The sequence below is a fragment of the Miscanthus floridulus genome, chromosome 1, assembly GCF_019320115.1.
Source record: "Miscanthus floridulus cultivar M001 chromosome 1, ASM1932011v1, whole genome shotgun sequence".
NCBI classification, from domain to species: domain Eukaryota; kingdom Viridiplantae; phylum Streptophyta; class Magnoliopsida; order Poales; family Poaceae; genus Miscanthus; species Miscanthus floridulus.
The window spans coordinates 200,587,452-200,604,927 of NC_089580.1; the positions used below are offsets into that span (position 1 = coordinate 200,587,452).

General features: G+C 54.4%; 1 protein-coding gene across 1 annotated transcript; it reads left to right on the forward strand.

Annotated features, from left to right (window-relative positions):
• Nucleotides 1-9,823: 9,823 nt before the first annotated feature.
• Nucleotides 9,824-10,491, forward strand: LOC136470047 (uncharacterized). The gene is made up of 2 exons (XM_066468023.1): nt 9,824-9,969; nt 10,074-10,491. Exons 1-2 carry the CDS (start codon nt 9,824-9,826, stop codon nt 10,489-10,491), a joined length of 564 nt encoding a protein of 187 aa, XP_066324120.1.
• The last annotated feature ends 6,985 nt before the right edge of the window (nt 10,492-17,476 follow it).

Below are 17,476 nucleotides of genomic sequence, written 5' to 3' on the forward strand. Positions count from 1 at the left end.
CGAGCAAAGGACATAAATTTATTCTGGTTGCTACCGATTATTTCACAAAATGGGTTGAGACAATTCCTTTAAAAAAGGTGACATCGGCTAATATGATTGATTTTATGAAAGAGCATATTGTTTACCGATTTGGTATTCCTCAAACTATCACTACCGATCAGGGTACTATGTTTATATCGGGAGAATTTGATGAGTTTGCTGTAGGTATGGGAATTAAAGTTTTAAATTCTTCTCCATATTATGCTCAAGCTAATGGTCAGGCTGAGGCTTCTAACAAAGGGATCATCAAACTCATTAAGCGCAAAATTAAAGAAAATCCTAAGAGGTGGCATACAGTATTAAATGAAGCCTTGTGGTCATATCGGATGTCATGTCATGGTGCAACCAAAGTAACGCCTTATCAGTTAGTATATGGACATGACATAGTATTACCTTGGGAAATTAAAATTGGCTCTAGGCGAATATGTTCTCAAAATCAGCTGACAGCCGATGATTATGATACTCTTATGAAGGATGAGTTGGAAGATATGGTGGGTCATCGGTTAAGGGCTTTAGTTAGCATCGAAGAAAATAAGAAAAGAGTAGCCAGATGGTATGACAAGAAGGTGAAGGTAAAGGAGTTTGTTGATGGAGATCTGGTCTAGAAATTGATTTTACCGATTAGAACTAAAAGTTCAAAGTTTGGAAAGTGGTCTCCTAATTGGAAAGGTCCATATCGGATAAATTAGTCTGTTCCTGGTAACGCATATATTCTAGAAACCCTCGAAGGGGTTGTGTTTCCCAGAGCATTAAATGGAAAATATTTAAAAAAATATTACCCTAGTATCTGGATGGATGCATAAAAGTATAAGTGCCGATAACAGTCCTATCGACTAGAATTATACAAGGATGTCAATGTCTCATAAAGTGCCGATGCAATAGACAAGATTTACAAGTTTAACAAGGATTGGATAGCCAATATCGCACGTAGGCGAATCTGGTCGGCTTCCTTCATTTCTTTGATGTCTTCATCGGCAGCACCCTCCACAGGCTTGAGTTTTTTCTTCATGGCCAAGGCTTTGCGAGCCTGGATGTCTCTTTCTTGCTGAAGGGCCTTGATGGCATTAGGTAGCTAGCTTTCTTCTTGTTGGGCATGAGTTAAGGCTGCCTCGACTTCTTTCAATTCAGCCAATAGAGCCATCCTCTTTGCCGATAAATCTAAGATTTTCTGCTTAAGTTCAGCACCCGAAGTTTGCAAGTTGCCGATGCCCTTGTGCTTCTCATCGGCAATCTGTTTTAATTGTAGCATCTCTTCTTTGAGTTGAGCCTAAGCTGCTCTATCGGCAATGCATTGAGTAGCCCGTTGATATTGCAGTTGGCGGCTTTCTAAATGGGCTGCTAGGAAGAGTACTTCTTCGACATCGACAGGGACCTGGCCACAGATTGTTTTGAAAATTGCCTCTGTGGGGTCCGAGTCATCTACCAGTTGGGCGGTATCCTGCTGTAACAAGTTCAGGAGAGCTTCCAACTTGGACTTAATTTCTGTCAATATTGTTCCCAGTGCAAGGGAAGAACTTGTTTCCTCTCCATCATCATCAGAAACATCAATGGCAAAGGAAAATAGGCTGTTTGGGGAGTCTTGTTCCTGAGAAAAAGAAAAAGAGGTCAGTTAAGGATAAGTATGAATATTATAAATTGACTAGGTCAATCGGCTTACCTGTTTCAAGGTAATTTCCTGTACTTGGCTAGAGGAAGCAGTCTGGAGTATGCCGTGTGGAGGATCAGCTGAGCTTGCCGATGGGATATCCTCTGTGGCCTCATCGGTGGTTGGCTCTTAGGGTATGATGACCGATGGTATGTCCTGTACAGGAGGATTAACTACTTGCTCAGTTGCATCGACTGATTCTGGCCGGATTGCAGACATTGGGGCAGATGTGGGGATCGACACGGACTTCTGTCATTTTGGCTGTGCCTCGGCATCTGTTAAGGCTTTGCGCTTTGCTTGGGCCTCAGCAACGGTTGGCTAGGGGGCATCGGCACTTGTTGGTTATGGAGCTTGGACATCTAGTACGCTTGCCGATGTACCCATTTGTTGCTGCAAAACAAGTGTAAGGTATGATATTTAACAGATAAAATGTAAAATCAACTGAATACCTCTGAAGGTTTGTCAGAAGTAGTGGTGCTTGATGTCGGAGGAATTGCAGATGACGATCCAGCAGCGGCTCTTACACCCTGATGATTAATGTTAATACAGTTTGTGATCGGCATGAGTAGAAATAAACAGGGTTGTTACCTTGAATGCCTTGATCAGGGTTGTAGCAGCAGCCAATGGAGTGGCCCTAGCTGTAGCCAATTTGGACTTGGAGGTGATGGTCTTGGCACGGGTCTTCTGGTGAGTCAAAGCAGCTAAGGTGGGGGCGTTGTAGCCGATCGGTGATATCGGGGAAACAGGCCGAAGATCAAAGGGTTTTCCACTTTTGCTCAAAGATGGTGCTGGGTTGTTAACCTGTCATGAGAAAGTTAGTTACCGATATATGAAAGGAAAAAGCAGAAGGGAGTTAAAAGAAACTTACTGCGTCATCAGGAATGGCGTATTCAGGGTCGATCATGTGCCGATATGTGTGAGCAGATGTTACAAACAGTTGTTCCCTCTACTCTCGCCACCATTGCTTATATGATTCGTTGATGAAAGATACTGGCGTCCAAATGGATATATCGATATCTGTAGTATCAACATCGGGGGAGAGTCGCACTACCCTGCTCCAATCTGTTCCGCAGGTGATTGTTTCTCTAGGTTTGATCACATCGGCAAAACAAAGTTTGATTGGCAGTTGCCCAAAAGCCAATTGACGGGATACTGTCGATGGGTTGTAAAATTCATACGTGATATTGGTGTTCTTCCCGCTACCGAATGTGTTTACTGGGATTGCCCTGGGAGTAATGATGGCCATCATGAGTTCATTATCCTGATTCAGAGTGTCATCGGCAAAGTTGAAAAGAAGGGGGAACCTGTTTTCTTCGTCAATATAAGGTACCCAGGCCCTATGATCACGAGAAAAACCATTGTAGAAGCTTTGGAAGAATCTGCCGATCTAGTCTTCATTGGCCTCTATTCTAGGGAGGACAATTATGGCTTCACCAAAATTGAGGGGTGAGCGTGTTGCCGATTCCTCGTCCCCAAGCACGTGGTCTTTAGCAATTTCTCGTGGGAATTGTTGGGCAAAGAAGTCCCATTGCAAACATTTGTGCATATGGGCATTCAGCCACATGTTGATAAACCACCACGGGCCTCCTAAGTTGTCAATGGGTTCGCCAAGCAAAAGTTTCTGAGACACTTGATGAAGAAGATGATAAGTGGAGCTCAGAAGGTATCGGCCAAGAGGGAACCTTACACCATTAGCCAAGAGTTCAGCCACGGGGAGGAAGGCGTTGGTTGGTCCTACTGATCGACCACAGAAGATAAATTTTTCTAGCAACATATTCAAGAATGTGGCATGTTCCCTCTTGTTAACTGTCCTGGTTCTCTAGCATTCTTGAATGTATCCCGTCCAACCACTGATGTTGTGGGTATTCACCCTATATTCAGATTTCCTGCCATAGATGGAGCCTTCATCGGCAGTTGAAATATCCAAGCCAGTGAGCATGTAGACATCGGCAAGTGTGGGAGTAGCTGGACCATGTCCAAACATAAAAGTGTTTGTTGTGTCTGACCAGAAGTAAGCAGCTGCAATCATCATTGACTTGTTCTTTTGCATATCGGCAATGGATAGCCTAATGCATTGGTCTAGCTTCCGTTCTGCCCAGTGTACTTGCATCGACCTATTGACCCTCAAGTACCAATCTTTCCACCCTTTGGTGGTTTTGGGCCAAGATCGGAATGTATCTTTCCATAAATTAAGAGAGAAATTTTGGGCTCTAAAAGGGATTCTGTTAACCTCTGCATTAATCAGATCAGTTGGATCTGGGTTGCCCATTGGTCCTAGGCATTGGACATGTGGCTGATCGGTTGGAATAACTAATTTGTTGCGCAGTTCCTAAGTTTAGAGGATCCGAAGAACAAAAGAAAAGAGAAAAAATTACCAACTGTATGAACTCGCAAAGACCAGAGGAATCGAGGTAAAAGGTAACGGAAGTGGAACGAACCACAGGGACGTCGAAGTTGATTGCCATTATCTTGAGGTAGATGGGGGCACGAGCCGGAGACTCGAGGTTGACGCTGGAGAAAAGTTCTTGTTGGTTGAGGTCACGCAGTTGTTCGTCGGAGTCGCCGCCGAAAAGAGAGAATGTCAAAGATTGGAGTCTGAGGGTAGAAGATGAGCGTTCCGGAGAAATCTATTTATAAGCCGCTTGGAGTAGGGGTATTCTGGACTTATCTCTATGCCGTGCGCATGTAGGTCGAGGTGGTTCAGATGGATATGGTAACTGTTCGCATGATAATTAAGGGATTGTACAGATGATTTGATGGCAAGTAATCATGACTTGGAAGAGATCTTGGTACAGGATATTTTAATTCTGAAAATGGCGGCATTATTATGTTAGGATCTTGCCGATGGATTATTGTTTCGGTATCTTAACCATAATCAGGGCAAGAGTGGTTGGCAATTGTGTGATATTTACTGAGGTGCGTGAATCAGGATTAGATTTGATTAGATTTGATAACAGATCAAGTTTTGGCTTGAAGGATGAGTTACGGTAATTGGGCAAAGGCAAACGTTATCTGGAGTAAAGTTCGGAGCATTAATAGTTTTATACTCTGAAATTGGGGGGCATGTGTTGACACCATTTTTTGCACGTGTCAAAATGATCAGAGTGGGCTAATCGGCAGGAGGAAAGTTACTGTATACGCTGACAGCCGATAAAAATCAGCTTTAAAGATGGTTGCCGATGAATGGTGGTGATCGATGGGAAGGTTGATTTAGACTCGGGCGTTGCCGATAAGGTTAGAAATGTTATTGTCGATGCCGATGAAGGAAGGCTTGAAGACTACTGCCGATGAAACAGGAAGTATGCCGATGGAAAGGAGGTCGGTGAGATTTCCATCATAATTGAGGCGGACAGGAAAATAGATAGGAGTTGATTTCCTTTTCTATATTTGTTAGAGTATGATTCATGTAAGAGTCACGTGTTTCCTTAGATATAGACTTGGTGTCCTAGTTGTATTTGGTTATGTCTCTTTAGATCAGGGTATAAATATAGATTGAGGGGCAATGTAATAAATAATCAATCAATATCAAAACCAATTTTTACTCCTATTTGCATCTACTTACTTTTCGGCGACTTCATCAATTTGCATATCTTTCCTTTTTATGAGTTCTCATTGATTCAGCGAGTTGCATAGCTTCAATGCGACCTTCGGCGATTCTCGAGTTCCGTGTGAGTACCTCTTGGCCGTGACTTCCGGGCGTATTGCTGTTGTTAGGACCAAAGTGCTCGTATCTTCATCCTTGTCGATTAATAGGTCAAATCGACTAGCACGCTTTGGATATCGATTCGGGTATTAGCCCTTTGTGTTTATAGATCCACTTTTGCATCAACAACAGTGTTAAGACACAATGGCCGGTAATCCCTGCCGTACCATGTCCTAGCTGGTATGGCGCTGATCGTGGACACAGCGTTAGGACACAGTGGCTGGTAATCCCCGCCATGCCCTGTCCCAGCCGGTATGGTGCTGATGCGACCTCGGGTCCTATCGGCCATTCTATGGCATTGAGCCGTCGTCCGGCTGAGATTACGGGAGTGGTTCAAGCATTAATGAGACATGACGCGCCGTCTGGAGGGTCGGTCGAGGTGGGGGGCGCTGGGCTACGGATGAGCCGAGCTCGTGCGAGATGGAGAATGGGGCTCGCGCGAGATGGAGAATGAGGCCTCGCACGAGACAGAGATCGGACTCCTTGCCGAGGCATGCCGCGAGAGGCCTCGCGCGATACGGAGAACGCGGCCCCTGCCGAGGCCTCCTGTGGAGAGCCTCGCGCGAGGCGGAGTTCATGTCAGGATGCCGAGACCTCCTGCTCGAGGCTCGAGGCGAGGAGGAGGAGGGCCCAATGGGCTCAGTCATGGCGAGTGAGGGGCCCACGGCTTACCTTCTAGCTTTATTTCTTTTAGCGACCCTTTTGATTGTTCGCTCGGGGTACCCCGTTCTAAGGTACCCGACAGTAGCCCCCGAGCCTCCGGGGGAGTGCGTGCACTCTCCCTGAGGGTTTGCCTAGGCTTGGTTCGTACCCGCTCCCGTAGGAATTGGGTTTTGTATCTTGGGGTTCCGGTGGGTGTGCGCAAGCGCACCCACCAGGTGTAGCCCCCGAGGCCCTGGAGGAGTGGAGTTACTCCTCTTGGGGCTTTTATTTATTTATTTTTTATGTTGAACGAATAGTTCTTATTGCATTTGCCGTGCCCATAAGCGCAAGTTCAGGTTGCGGGGGTCTCGGCGAGGCTGCAGGACAAAGCCCTCTAGCCTCCGCATGGAGCGAGAGGTTCGTCAGGGGGCCCCCTAACTTTGGGTATGACCCTCACACTTCCTTTCTCTCGGAAGGAGGGGTGGAATGTGCCAAGCTACCCTCGATGGGTGCGAGCATGGACACTTCCGGTGAGCTGTTATCGGGTAGTCCGAGTGGAGGCCCAAGCCCCGTTCGCTAGGGGACGGCTAGCGGTCCAGAGATGCACTCCAAGAGTACCAGAGGGTTTCTCTAGTGGGTGCCGAGGCCGTTCGCTGGGCCTTGGTGGCTCGGTGCCTCCCTACAGTGGGATCCCATTTGGGATACTTCCCTGCCAGTCTCGGACACGACTTAGGACACCCCGAGTGACTATTTGCTCGGGCCTAGGCCATTCGTAGGCTTGCCCCAAAGTCGTCCCTGACTCTGTTGCCCTGGGGCGGCTATCGAAACCTCTCGGAGGCCTAGCCTTCGAACCCCTGGATCGTAACGGGCTCAGTGCCCTTTATCGTGTTTTGTAATGAAACCTCTAGCGTGGGCTTGGACCGTTTGTGTTGGTCTTCGGGTGCAAGAGGAGCCCCTGAGCCTCTGCCTGGAGCAAGAGGGCGGTCGGGGGTCCCCTGACTTTTTCATCCACCCCTCACATGTCCTTTTTATTCGGACAGAGGGTTTGTTTGCTGAGCCTATTCTGGTCTTGGCAAGGTTGCAGGAAGAGCCCCTAGCCTCTACGCAGAGCGAGAGGGCCGTTGGGAGTTCTCCTGACTTTTTATACACCCCTTGCGCGTGAGGGTTTGTTTGCCGGGGCCCCTTTTGGGCGCGAGCCCGAGAGTTGGGGTCTCGGCGTATTTGCAGGAAGAGCCCCCTAGCCTCTACACAGGGTGAGAGGGCCGTCAGGAGCTCCCCTGTCTTTTTGTATGACCCTCACGCTTCCTTTTCGCTTGGAAGGAGGGTTTGTTTTGCCGAGCCCCTTTGAGTACGAGCTGGGGTTGCTGGGTCTCGGCAAGGTTGTAGGAAGAGCCTCCTAGCCTCTACATAAAATGAGAAGGCCGTCGAGGGTTCCCCTGACTTTTTGTGTGACCCTCACGCTTCCTTTTTGCTTGGAAAGAGGGGTGGAATGTGCCTCGCTACCCTCGGTGGGCACGAGCGGTGGCACTTCTAGTGAGCTATTATCGGGTAGTCCAAGTGGAGGCCCAAACCTCATTCGCTAGGGGACGGCTAGCGGTCCAGAGATGCACTCCAAGAGTACCAGAGGGTTTCTCTAGTGGGTGCTGAGGCCGTTTGCTGGGCCTCGGTGGCTCGGTGCCTCCCTATGGTGGGATCCCATTCGAATACTTCCCTCCGGTCTCAGACACAACTTTGGGCATCCCAAGCGTTTCGCTTGCTTGGGCCTCGGCCCCGTATGGGCTCGCCCATGGTCGTCCCTGACTCTATTATCCTGGGGCAGCTGTTGAAACCCTTTGGGGCCCAGCCTTCGAACCCCTAGATCGTAATAGGTTCAGAGCCCGGTTCCTTCATACGAAAGGAATAGGCCGCAGGGAATATCTTCCCTATTGGCTCGGCACGGGCGGCGCGCCTTTTGAGGCGGTTTCACGGGGAGTTGAAACGACGCCTGCTGCCGTAGTGGCTGAGTGTGGCGTGGTGGATGGGATGTAACTATCCTTGCATTTAATGCAAGAGACATGGGTGCATGGGCCAGCGAAATCGGCTCGTGGTTAACCGCGCCAGATCAGGGGAAAACCTCCCCGATTTTGTCGCCCGTTTGTTTCGCCTTCTCCCTACATAAATACCCAAAGAGTCTCGCCCCTCCTCGTCTTACCTTGCCTGCATTAGCACCGTGCCCATCGAGCCGTCGCTAGAGCAGCGGGTGCCAGGAAGAAGAGGAGAGAAGAGCGAGCCTAGGGAGAAAGCGAGAGTGTGGGAGAGAGAGAAAAAACTCACCGCTGCACCTAATTCCTCCATCGCACCCATGGCCGGCGACATCGTCGTTGTCGAGGTGGACCCCTAGGACCTATTGGACATCACCGAGGAGATGCTTCAGTCGCTTGTAGACGGTGGACTCCTTCGCCCGGTGACAGACCCCACTAGGCCAGAGTGGATTGCTCCGTACGGCGAGCCAGAGCCGAGGCCTCACGACGGCTACATCGTGAGCTTCGTCTCCTTCCACGAGCATGGCCTTGGCGTCCTGGCGGACCAGTTCATGTGGGCGCTCCCGCACTACTACGGCGTGGAGCTCCATAACTTCAATCCCAACTCCATCGCTTAGGCGGCTATCTTTGTTGTCGTCTATGAGGGGTATTTGGGGATTGCTCTCCATTGGGAGTTGTGGCTCCACCTATTCTGGGCGGGGCACACTACCAAGCCGACAGGTACGTTAGGTAAGAGGAAGGCGATGAGGGCCGGCGGCTGCACTCTCCAGGTGCGCCAGGACCGCCAGCACCTCTACATCCCGGCCTAGCTCGCGTCCTCCAACCGACGGTGGTACACGAGCTGGTTCTACCTTCGTAATGATGACAGAGGACTTCTCCCTTACACTGGGCGGATTGTGGGGAGCTACCCAGAAAGATGGAAGTGGGGCGTCCCAAAGGACGACCAGCCCAAGCTGGAGCCGCTCCTGGAGGGGCTAGCCAGGCTGCAGGGCCAAGGCCTCACCGTGGCTGTGGTCGTGGCCGCCTTCCACCGCCGGAGGGTGCTGCCGCTGATGGCTCAGCGACGGTGACTGTTTGAGATGAGGCCGGGTGAACCCATGGAGGGCATCCGGATGTCCTCCTCCGCCCTCTCCGATGAGGAAATTCTACGTCGGGTGGGAGAGACAGTAGAGGCGAAGTTGAAGGGTGGCAACTTGCCCCCCTTCACGATGCGACCGTCGCGGGGGTTCCTATCGCTGGTAAGTCGTGTACCGCTGTAGCCTCCGAGTCTCCTCAGTCCCCCCTTACCCCTTGTCCCCCTATGCGTGTTTGTCGTTCCTTTAGGGGATGAGGGACGTGCGCTCCTCTCCGCCACCCGTTCCCGAGGACGTGGGGCGGCGGGCGATCAACCACGCTCACGCCGATGCACAGAAGAAGAAAAAGGACGCCAAGGCGGTGAAGCGCACGAAGCACATCCTCACACGCGAGGAGTTGGATAAGCGCCGCCGTCAACAATGGAAGGATGGTCTCCCGTTGGAGGAATCCCCATCGACGTCATTGTCGACGGAGGCCTCGGACGGGAACAACAAGGGCGAGGGAGGGCGAGGTCCCCTGGACCACCTTCCTGACATCGTGGAGGTGGCGCCCGAGGTGTCGGTGAGCAGCCCGGCACCCCCGAGAGGGGGAGGAGAAGCGAACCCAGGGCCGACGGTTGTCCGCTCTGGGGCCGAGGCCGACACACCCAAGGCGTGGGCGTTAGGCAAACGCGCCATCAGCTCGGTAGGCTCAGTGGCCATGGTGGAGCAGGTGGCGGTGGAGGTGGAGGCAACACCACCGCCCTTGCAGAGGACCGAAGGGGCGTCGGGGTCCACTGAAGACCAACCGGCGCTGATGGATACGGAGGCAACGCCTCTGCCGCCGCCTCCACCGCTGTGGATGAGGTTTGCCGTGACGAAGCGGTTGCCGCCCCATTCAAGGCAAATGTGTTCTTGGCAGGGTCATAGTGCCTTCCGTTCGCTTTTTTGGTCTCGCGCTGACCCTGTAGGTTAATTTTCCTTAGTCGGAAGCGGCCTGTGGACGACCTTCCCTTGGCGTCCCTTAAGGCGCTTAAGGCAAGCCCTGGCTCCTCCGCCCACTGGGTGGCGGAGGCACAAGCCGCCATCCATTGTGGCGCGGCATCGGTGAGGGTCGACCTAAAAGAACCGGCCGCCCAAGGAGGGGCTACCGAGGTGGCCCCTACACAGACGAGGGAGGGGACGCTTCCGTCCCACGGGGGCGAGGCTCCCAAGTCGGATGGGGCCGACATGCCCTTGGATGCCAAGGCCCCTAGGGTCTCCGAGGTTGAGGCAACGGAGGATGGGCCACCCGAGACTACTGAGACCGCAGTGGCCACGGGCGGTGTTTTTGGATCCTCTAAGGCCACGATGGCGGAGGCTGGAGCCCCGAGGCTGTCGGGGCCATAATTGCGGAGGCCGGAGCCCCCGAGATCACCAAGGCCATCGTAATGGCGGTGGGGCCATCCGTCCAGGAGGCAGAGATGAAGGCGGCGGAGGCCTCGGTGGCGCCCTTGGCTCAGGGGCTGTCGTTGCTGCGAGAGAGCGCCCGAGAGGCGGAGGTCTATCCGATCTCTTCCGACGATACCTCCTGGGCACGGGAGGTGGTCGACGCCGAGGATGCCGGTGCCGTGGAACAGCCGGCGCCGATCTTGGACAAGGGAAGTTCAGCCCTCATGTGGGCGCGACCCAAGCCTTGCGGGTGGGACCACCCATGGGTACTGTGGTGGAGCCGGGATGACCCTAAGGGGGAGCCTCTGTTCGCCCTCGAGGACACAGCCGAGGGCGGGTGCTAGGGCACCTTCGAGCAATACCGCCAGCTGGCGGAGCGTTCGCTACGGATGGCCCTGTCCGTGGTGGCCGACGAACTGCCCGGAGTCGCCCAGGTTTGCGTTTTCCTTTCTCGCGTGACGTCGTTCTTTTCTTGGTTTTGTCACAACCGACGACCTCTGTTCTGCTTCCTCAGGAGCTCAAGACCCGGTCCCTTGGGAAGTCGGTCTTTCTTCGATGGGAGAGGGGCATCTGGGACCAGCTTCAGCGGCAGAAGGGCCTTCTTGCCGATGCTAACAAGCTTTTGTTGGCGCGAAGCGCGGAGGTGGAGGACCTCCGCCTTCACTATGCTGACACGAAGGTCGAGGCGGCCACGGCCCAGACGCAGCTCGCCCCTTTGGCGGCGTGGGTCAAGGAGCTAGAGGAGGAGCTTACCCGTGCGGTCAGCGATCGGGATGCCTTCTGGTCCTGGGCCGAAGAAGCGATGGCCTCAGGCAAGGCCCTCACCGGGTAGCTAGGGGTAGAGGAGAGTGCACACCAGCTGACCAAAGGTGCTCTGAACGAGGCCCTTGCTGTGGTTGAGGCCTCGCAAATCGAGGCTGTGGTTTTGAAGGGGACGGTCGAGGGTGAGTTCCAGTCCCCTTGTATTGTTTCCTTTTCCATATGTTCGCTCCCTGACTTCCCTGTATGATGCAGAGCTGGGAAGTGAAGCTTCCAGGGCGGCCGAGGCCTCTCGGGTCGAGGCCCAGCGGTTGAAGGAGAAGGCCGAGGCCTGTTAGGCCAAGACCCGATGCTGGGAGCAGAAGGCCAAGGGTGAGTTCCGTAGGCTTCCATCCCTAACTTAGGTTGTTCTTTCTCTTGCTCAACCTCATTCCATTTTCCACGGTGCAGAGTCAGAGGCGGAGATCATTCGGGTTGCCAAGGCTTCTAGCACGGTGCAGATGGTGCTCGAGACCAAGATCGGGGAGCACGAGGCACTGAAACGTGCTGCCCTTTCCACCTGCGAGGCCTTGGAGGTCGAGGGGGTTCAGTCAGACAGCTCCCTTGGGAGCCGCTTGATTGCGCTGAGCCGCCAGATGCGCGAGTGGCTCCGAGGGGTGCTGCACACAGGTGTCAAGTGGGCATTGGCCGTCATCTCCTCTCACTACCTTGGCGTCGACCTCTCGGCCATCAGTGATGGCTATGTTCTGTCTGATGATGACGAGGAAGCCGACGCAGCGGTCATGAAGCTGATGGAGGTGGCGGAAGGCCTTGGCACGGTGCTGGCAACGCTCTTCGAAGAGGAGGTGGTTCCTCCCCTACCATATGCCAGTGCTGAAGGCCCTGAGCCTTGATCTGGGCCCCAGGGGCTACGTAAAAATAGAATAGGGGTTATTTTTGTATCGTAACGCTTGTGGCCGTCGAGGCCTTTATTTTTGAAGTATTTGTGTTTCTTAGTTGTTTTTCTTATGTTTCCGAGCCTCTGCCCTCTGTTGCTCCTGATCGGATCTCGTTTGCAAAACACCCCCTTAGGGCCTAAGCCGTCCCTTGAGCGAGAGGTAGTGAGGGAGTGCCGTAGCCTAGAGGCGTAGGCTGTCTCATGACTCTACCGGCCTCTTGCTTAGGAAACAGACCTTGGTCCAAGGAGTTTTTACAACTGATTTGTCAGAGCCTGCTAGGGACTTGGCGTAGGAATTTTTGCGAAAAACAACTGAAGAATGGTGCGTGGGACCTAGGGGACACCTAGGGGGGTCCCCTATCTAGCCCCCGAGGGAGGCTTGGTTCTGCCGAGGCAGAACCAAGTTTCCCTTGCCGTGTTACTGTATTGCCGAGGCCTACGATGGGCTCAGGGGGTTCTCGAAAAGTTAGACCAACTAAAGAATGCTTTTAATTGTATTTCGAGAAACGACATATACAATGCTTGGAAATTTAGGGATAAAAGCGATGTAGCTGTTCTATGTTCCAAGCGTTGGTGAAGACTTCACCCTTCTCGTTGGCCAGCTTGTAGGTCCCGGGCTTTAGCACTTGGGCGATGATGTACGGTCCTTCCCATGGCGGGGTCAGCTTGTGGTGACCCTTGTTGCTCTATGCTAGCCTCAACACCAGGTCGCCTACCTTCAAGTCTTGGCCTCGGACGCGTCAGGCCTGATAGCGCCATAGGCTCTGCTGGTATTTGGCCGAGTGTAGTAATGCGACATCTCGGGCTTCCTCCAATTGATCAAGGGCGTCCTCTCGGGTGGTGCGGTTACTTTGTTTGTTATAGGCTTGCAGCCTCGGGGAACCATATTCCAAGTCAGTGGGGAGGATGGCTTCGGCCCCATAGACTAGGAAGAAAGGTGTGAATCCCATGGCTTGGCTTGTAGTGTTCCTCAGGCTCCAGATGACCGACGGGAGTTCGGCGAGCCATTTCTTGCCAAACTTTTTCAAGTGGTTGTGAATCCTTGGCTTGAGGCCTTGTAGGATCATGCCGTTGGCACGCTCTACTTGGCCGTTGGTCCTTAGGTGTCCTACGGCCGACCAGGCCACACAGATGTGGTGGTCGTCGCAAAACATCAGGAACTTTTTGCCGGTGAACTGCGTCCCGTTGTCGGTGATGATGGTGTTGGGACCCCAAACCTGTGGATAATATCAGTGAAGAATAGCACTACCTGCTTGGATTTGATTCGATTGATCGGACGAGCCTCGATCCATTTGGAGAACTTATCGATTGACACCAGAAGATGGGTGTAGCCCCTGGGGGCTTTTTGTAGAGGCCCGACCATGTCGAGCCCCCACACGACGAACGGCCATGTGATGGGGATGGTTTGCAGGGCCAGGGCTGGGATATGTGTCTGCCGAGCGTAGTACTGGCATCCTTCGCAGGAGCGTACTAGCTTGGTAGCGTCGGCGATCGCCATCGGCCAGTAGAACCCTTGGCGAAAAGCGTTCCCTATGAGCATCCGAGGCGCCGCATGGTCATGGTCCGAGGCGCCAAGTCTAACAAGAGCAAGGGGAGGTTGTGGATGATGAGCAGGTCATCGTCTGCGCCACCTAGCTGGCAGGCTAGGTGGTAATCGGCAAGCTAGATTTCAAGGTTGGTCTCACCGCTGTACTTCGTGAGATTGGCTGGTTGCCAGAACCGGGCGGGGAAAAGAGCAGCACGGATGGCCCTACTGAAGACCCGGGGGCTTGGCGGTTCAGGGGAAGGGCTACGGTCCTCCCCGCTATCGTAGCGACCGCCTCGGTGAGGGTGGTAGCCCTAAGCGGGCCCCTCATTGTTGTGGCATCGTCGCCTGCTGACCACCTCATGGTCTCCCTATACCTCGTGTTGATTGCTGAGGTGGTCTAGAGGCACGGGGACCCTGTGGGCTATCGGCGCTCGGTCGGGCTCGGGATGAGCTGGGACTTCCCTGTCCTACCGAGGCGGTGCCGTGGGCAGGTTCGAGGCACCCTCGTGTCGTCGGGAGGCGGAACTCTTGGCCTGCTGAACCGCGGCGGTCTCTAGGAGATCCCGGAGCTCGCCGCGGACCCGCCGCCCCTCTGTGGTAGAAGGCTCGGGCATTGTGCGGACTAGCATTGCTGCAGCCACGATGTTCTGGCTAGCGCGGTTGAAGACTGGGGGTTGCTCACTCCCTTCGTCGTCATGGATGCGGTGGTGCACATCGCGGGCCCTCCGTCGGGCTCCCCCGCTTTCGCCGCGACCTCGCTGTTCCTGTTTGAGAGAGTCTCGAAGCTGCTGCAGAAGGAGTTGGTCTTGTTCGACCTTGGCCTGGAGCTCACAGAGCTGTTCTAGGTCTGGGCGCTAAGGTCGCGCAAGAGCGATGTTCTCATTTCATGCGGCCGGTAGGACGGCGTGTGGAGGTGTGACGGCACCTGTCCTAGGCGAAGCGGGGAACGGCTACCTACCCCCTTGTCCTCTTCGCCCTCCCTCGGCATCCCGAGCCTGATGTGAAAACACTCACGAGTGGGGTCGTAGGTGCCTTCGTTGTCGGAGTCAGAGTATCCAAAGCAGTAGTCGCTTGCGGCCAAGAACTGGCGCAAAGCCCCAGGGTCGTGGAGTCTAGAGAAATCCACTCCGGGCCATGCTTCGTCCTCATCCAAGGAGTCAGCGTGGGCGCTCAGGTCGAGAGTGAAGCGTTGGCGGTGTTCCGAGGGATGCTCGTGAGTGGCAGTGTAAGCGTAGGCGTAAGAGGCGGCGGCATTTCTCAACCCAAAGGGGTATGGGGATGGTGCCGTCGCCAGATTCTGCTTCGTCAGGGTCAGTTCTTCAGGGAGTGGTGGAGCGGAGCTTGATGACTGGGCATCGCCGCATGCCACCGGTGATTTTCCTTTGTCCAAGCTCAGGCTAGATAGGTCCCCAGCCAGGGACCCTGTGCCAACAGCTGGTCGTAGGATATTGGCGGGGGGTGGCGTGCCGTCCTGGATTCACGTAGCGTCGGGGTGGCCTTGCTCGTGTCATGCCTGGTGAGCACGGCGAGAGCAGTCGCCTGGGCGCCGCCTGTGCCTGGGCTGCCGGTGTGTAACTTCATCATCGGACGGTGGGGCTCGAGGAGTGAGGAGTACCATGTCGTACTCATGCCCTAGAGACATGAACTCTAGGCTCCCGAACCAAACCACGGTGCCGAGATGCAATGGTCGTATAGGGTCTGCCATCCGGAACCTGCTGGGATGACGATACTAACACGCAGCGGCCCCTACCTGGTGCGCCAACTGTCGATGTTTCGGACCGAGGGGTCCTCAACCAACTAGTGAATTTGTTCTATGTGTTCCTGATCCTGGATGGTGATGCAAAGAGACACAAGGTTTATACTAGTTCAGGCAATCGATGCCCTACGTCCAGTCTGAGAGATCGATCTTGTATTCCTTGCACCGAAGTGCTCGTAGTAGGGGCTACAAGCTAGGTGAGAGAGGGATCTAGTCCCAGGTCTCGGTAAGGTGTCGCGTGGGTCGCTTGAGACGTTGCTCTCAGGCGACAGGGATGTGTGCATGTGTTACAATGTGTTACCGGGTCCCCCTCTAAAACGGCCCAAGTCCTCTCCTTTTATAGCCTGAGGGGAGGACAAGGACGGTACATGAGCTAACTATATGGTGTCGTGTGAACAGAGGCGGTGTGTCCAGGCCCTGTAGCCTATTCCTGTGGCGGCGTGGTCGTCGGAGTGGTCTATCCTTGGAGTACTGGGGCGGCATGGTCATCCCATCTGATCCTATGTGTCGTGGGAGCCCTGAGACTGTCTTGGAGTGGGTGCGGCGGTGAACGTACAAGCCACTGTGGATGGACTGTGTGCGAGGCCGAAACTTGGTCGGTGCCGAGGCTGCACTGCAGTGGAGGGGTCTCGGCAGGCATGAACCCCAAGATAGCCGAGACCTTGGTGTATAGTGCCGAGACCTCGAGTGGGCGGCTGATCGTGGGCACAGCGTTAAGACACAGTGGCCGGTAATCCCTACCGTACCCTGTCCCAGCCGGTATGGCGCTGATCATGGACACAGCGTTAGGACATAGTGGCTGGTAATCCCCGCCGTGCCCTATCCCAGCCGGTATGGCGTTGATGCGACCTCGGGTCCCGTTGGCCATTCTGTGGCGTTGAGCCATCGTCCGGCTGAGATTGCGAGAGTGGTTGAAGCATTAATGAGACATGACGCGCCGTCTGGAGGGTCGGTCGAGGTGGGGGGCGTCGGGCTACGGATGAGCCGGGCTCGTGCGAGACAGAGAATGGGGCTCGCGCGAGACGGAGAATAAGGCCTCACGCGAGACGGAGATCGGACTCCTTGCTGAGACATGCCGCGAGAGGCCTCGCGTGATACGAAGAACGTGCCCCCTGCCGAGGCCTCCCGTGGAGAGCCTCGCGCGAGGCAGAGTTCATGTCAGGATGCCGAGACCTCCTACTCGAGGCTCGAGGCGAGGAGGAGGAGGAGGAGGGCCCAGTGGGCTCAGTCGTGGCGAGTGAGGGGCCCATGGCTTACCTTCTAGCTTTATTTCTTTTAGCGACCCTTTTGATTGTTCGCTCGGGGTACCCCGTTCTAAGGTACCCGACACTCCTGATCGCCCTCTCGCTCCGAGTAGAGGCTCGGGGGCTCTTCCTGCAACCAAGCCGAGACCCAGCGACCCAAACTCGCACTCGGGGGCTCGGTAAACACGATAAAACCCCTCACTCAACATGAGAGAAGCCCCTAGAGGAATAAATCCACTCCAGGGCCTCAAGGGCTACACCCGATGGGTGCGCTCGCACGCACCCACCGAAGCCTCGAGTACGAAATGCCATCCCGCCAGGAGCTGCCGCGAGCCAAGTCTTGTCAAAACCTCAGGGAGAGCGCTCACACTATCCCCAAGGCTCGGGGGCTACTGTCGAGTACCACGAAAAGGGGTCCCCTAAGCAAGAACAGAAAAAATGCTTAGACCGTGTAAATATCAAAGCCAAGAGACAACCACCGGCAAAACCCCCACCTTATCCGAGGCTCGGCTGGACCGCCCGGTCCACCTCGAACAGTATCCGAGCTCGCCCAAAGCGGGCTCGGCCTAGAACGAAACCACGAGGTCTCGCCCGAGGACCCACCCGTAAGGCCTCGGACGAGGTACCGATTCTCCGACACGCCCGAGGCCCCGCCCGTAAGGCCTCAGACGAGGTACCGATTCTCCGACACGCCCGAGGCCCCGCCCATAAGGCCTCAG

Excerpts from the sequence above, each read along its gene's own strand:
- LOC136470047 (XM_066468023.1), top strand. The coding sequence starts at position 9,824 with ATGGTGGAGCAGGTGGCGGTGGAGGTGGAGGCAACACCACCGCCCTTG. Across the intron at positions 9,970-10,073 it reads CCTCCACCGCTGTGGATGAG|GTTAATTTTCCTTAGTCGGA; the intron begins GTTTGCCGTGAC and ends CTGACCCTGTAG.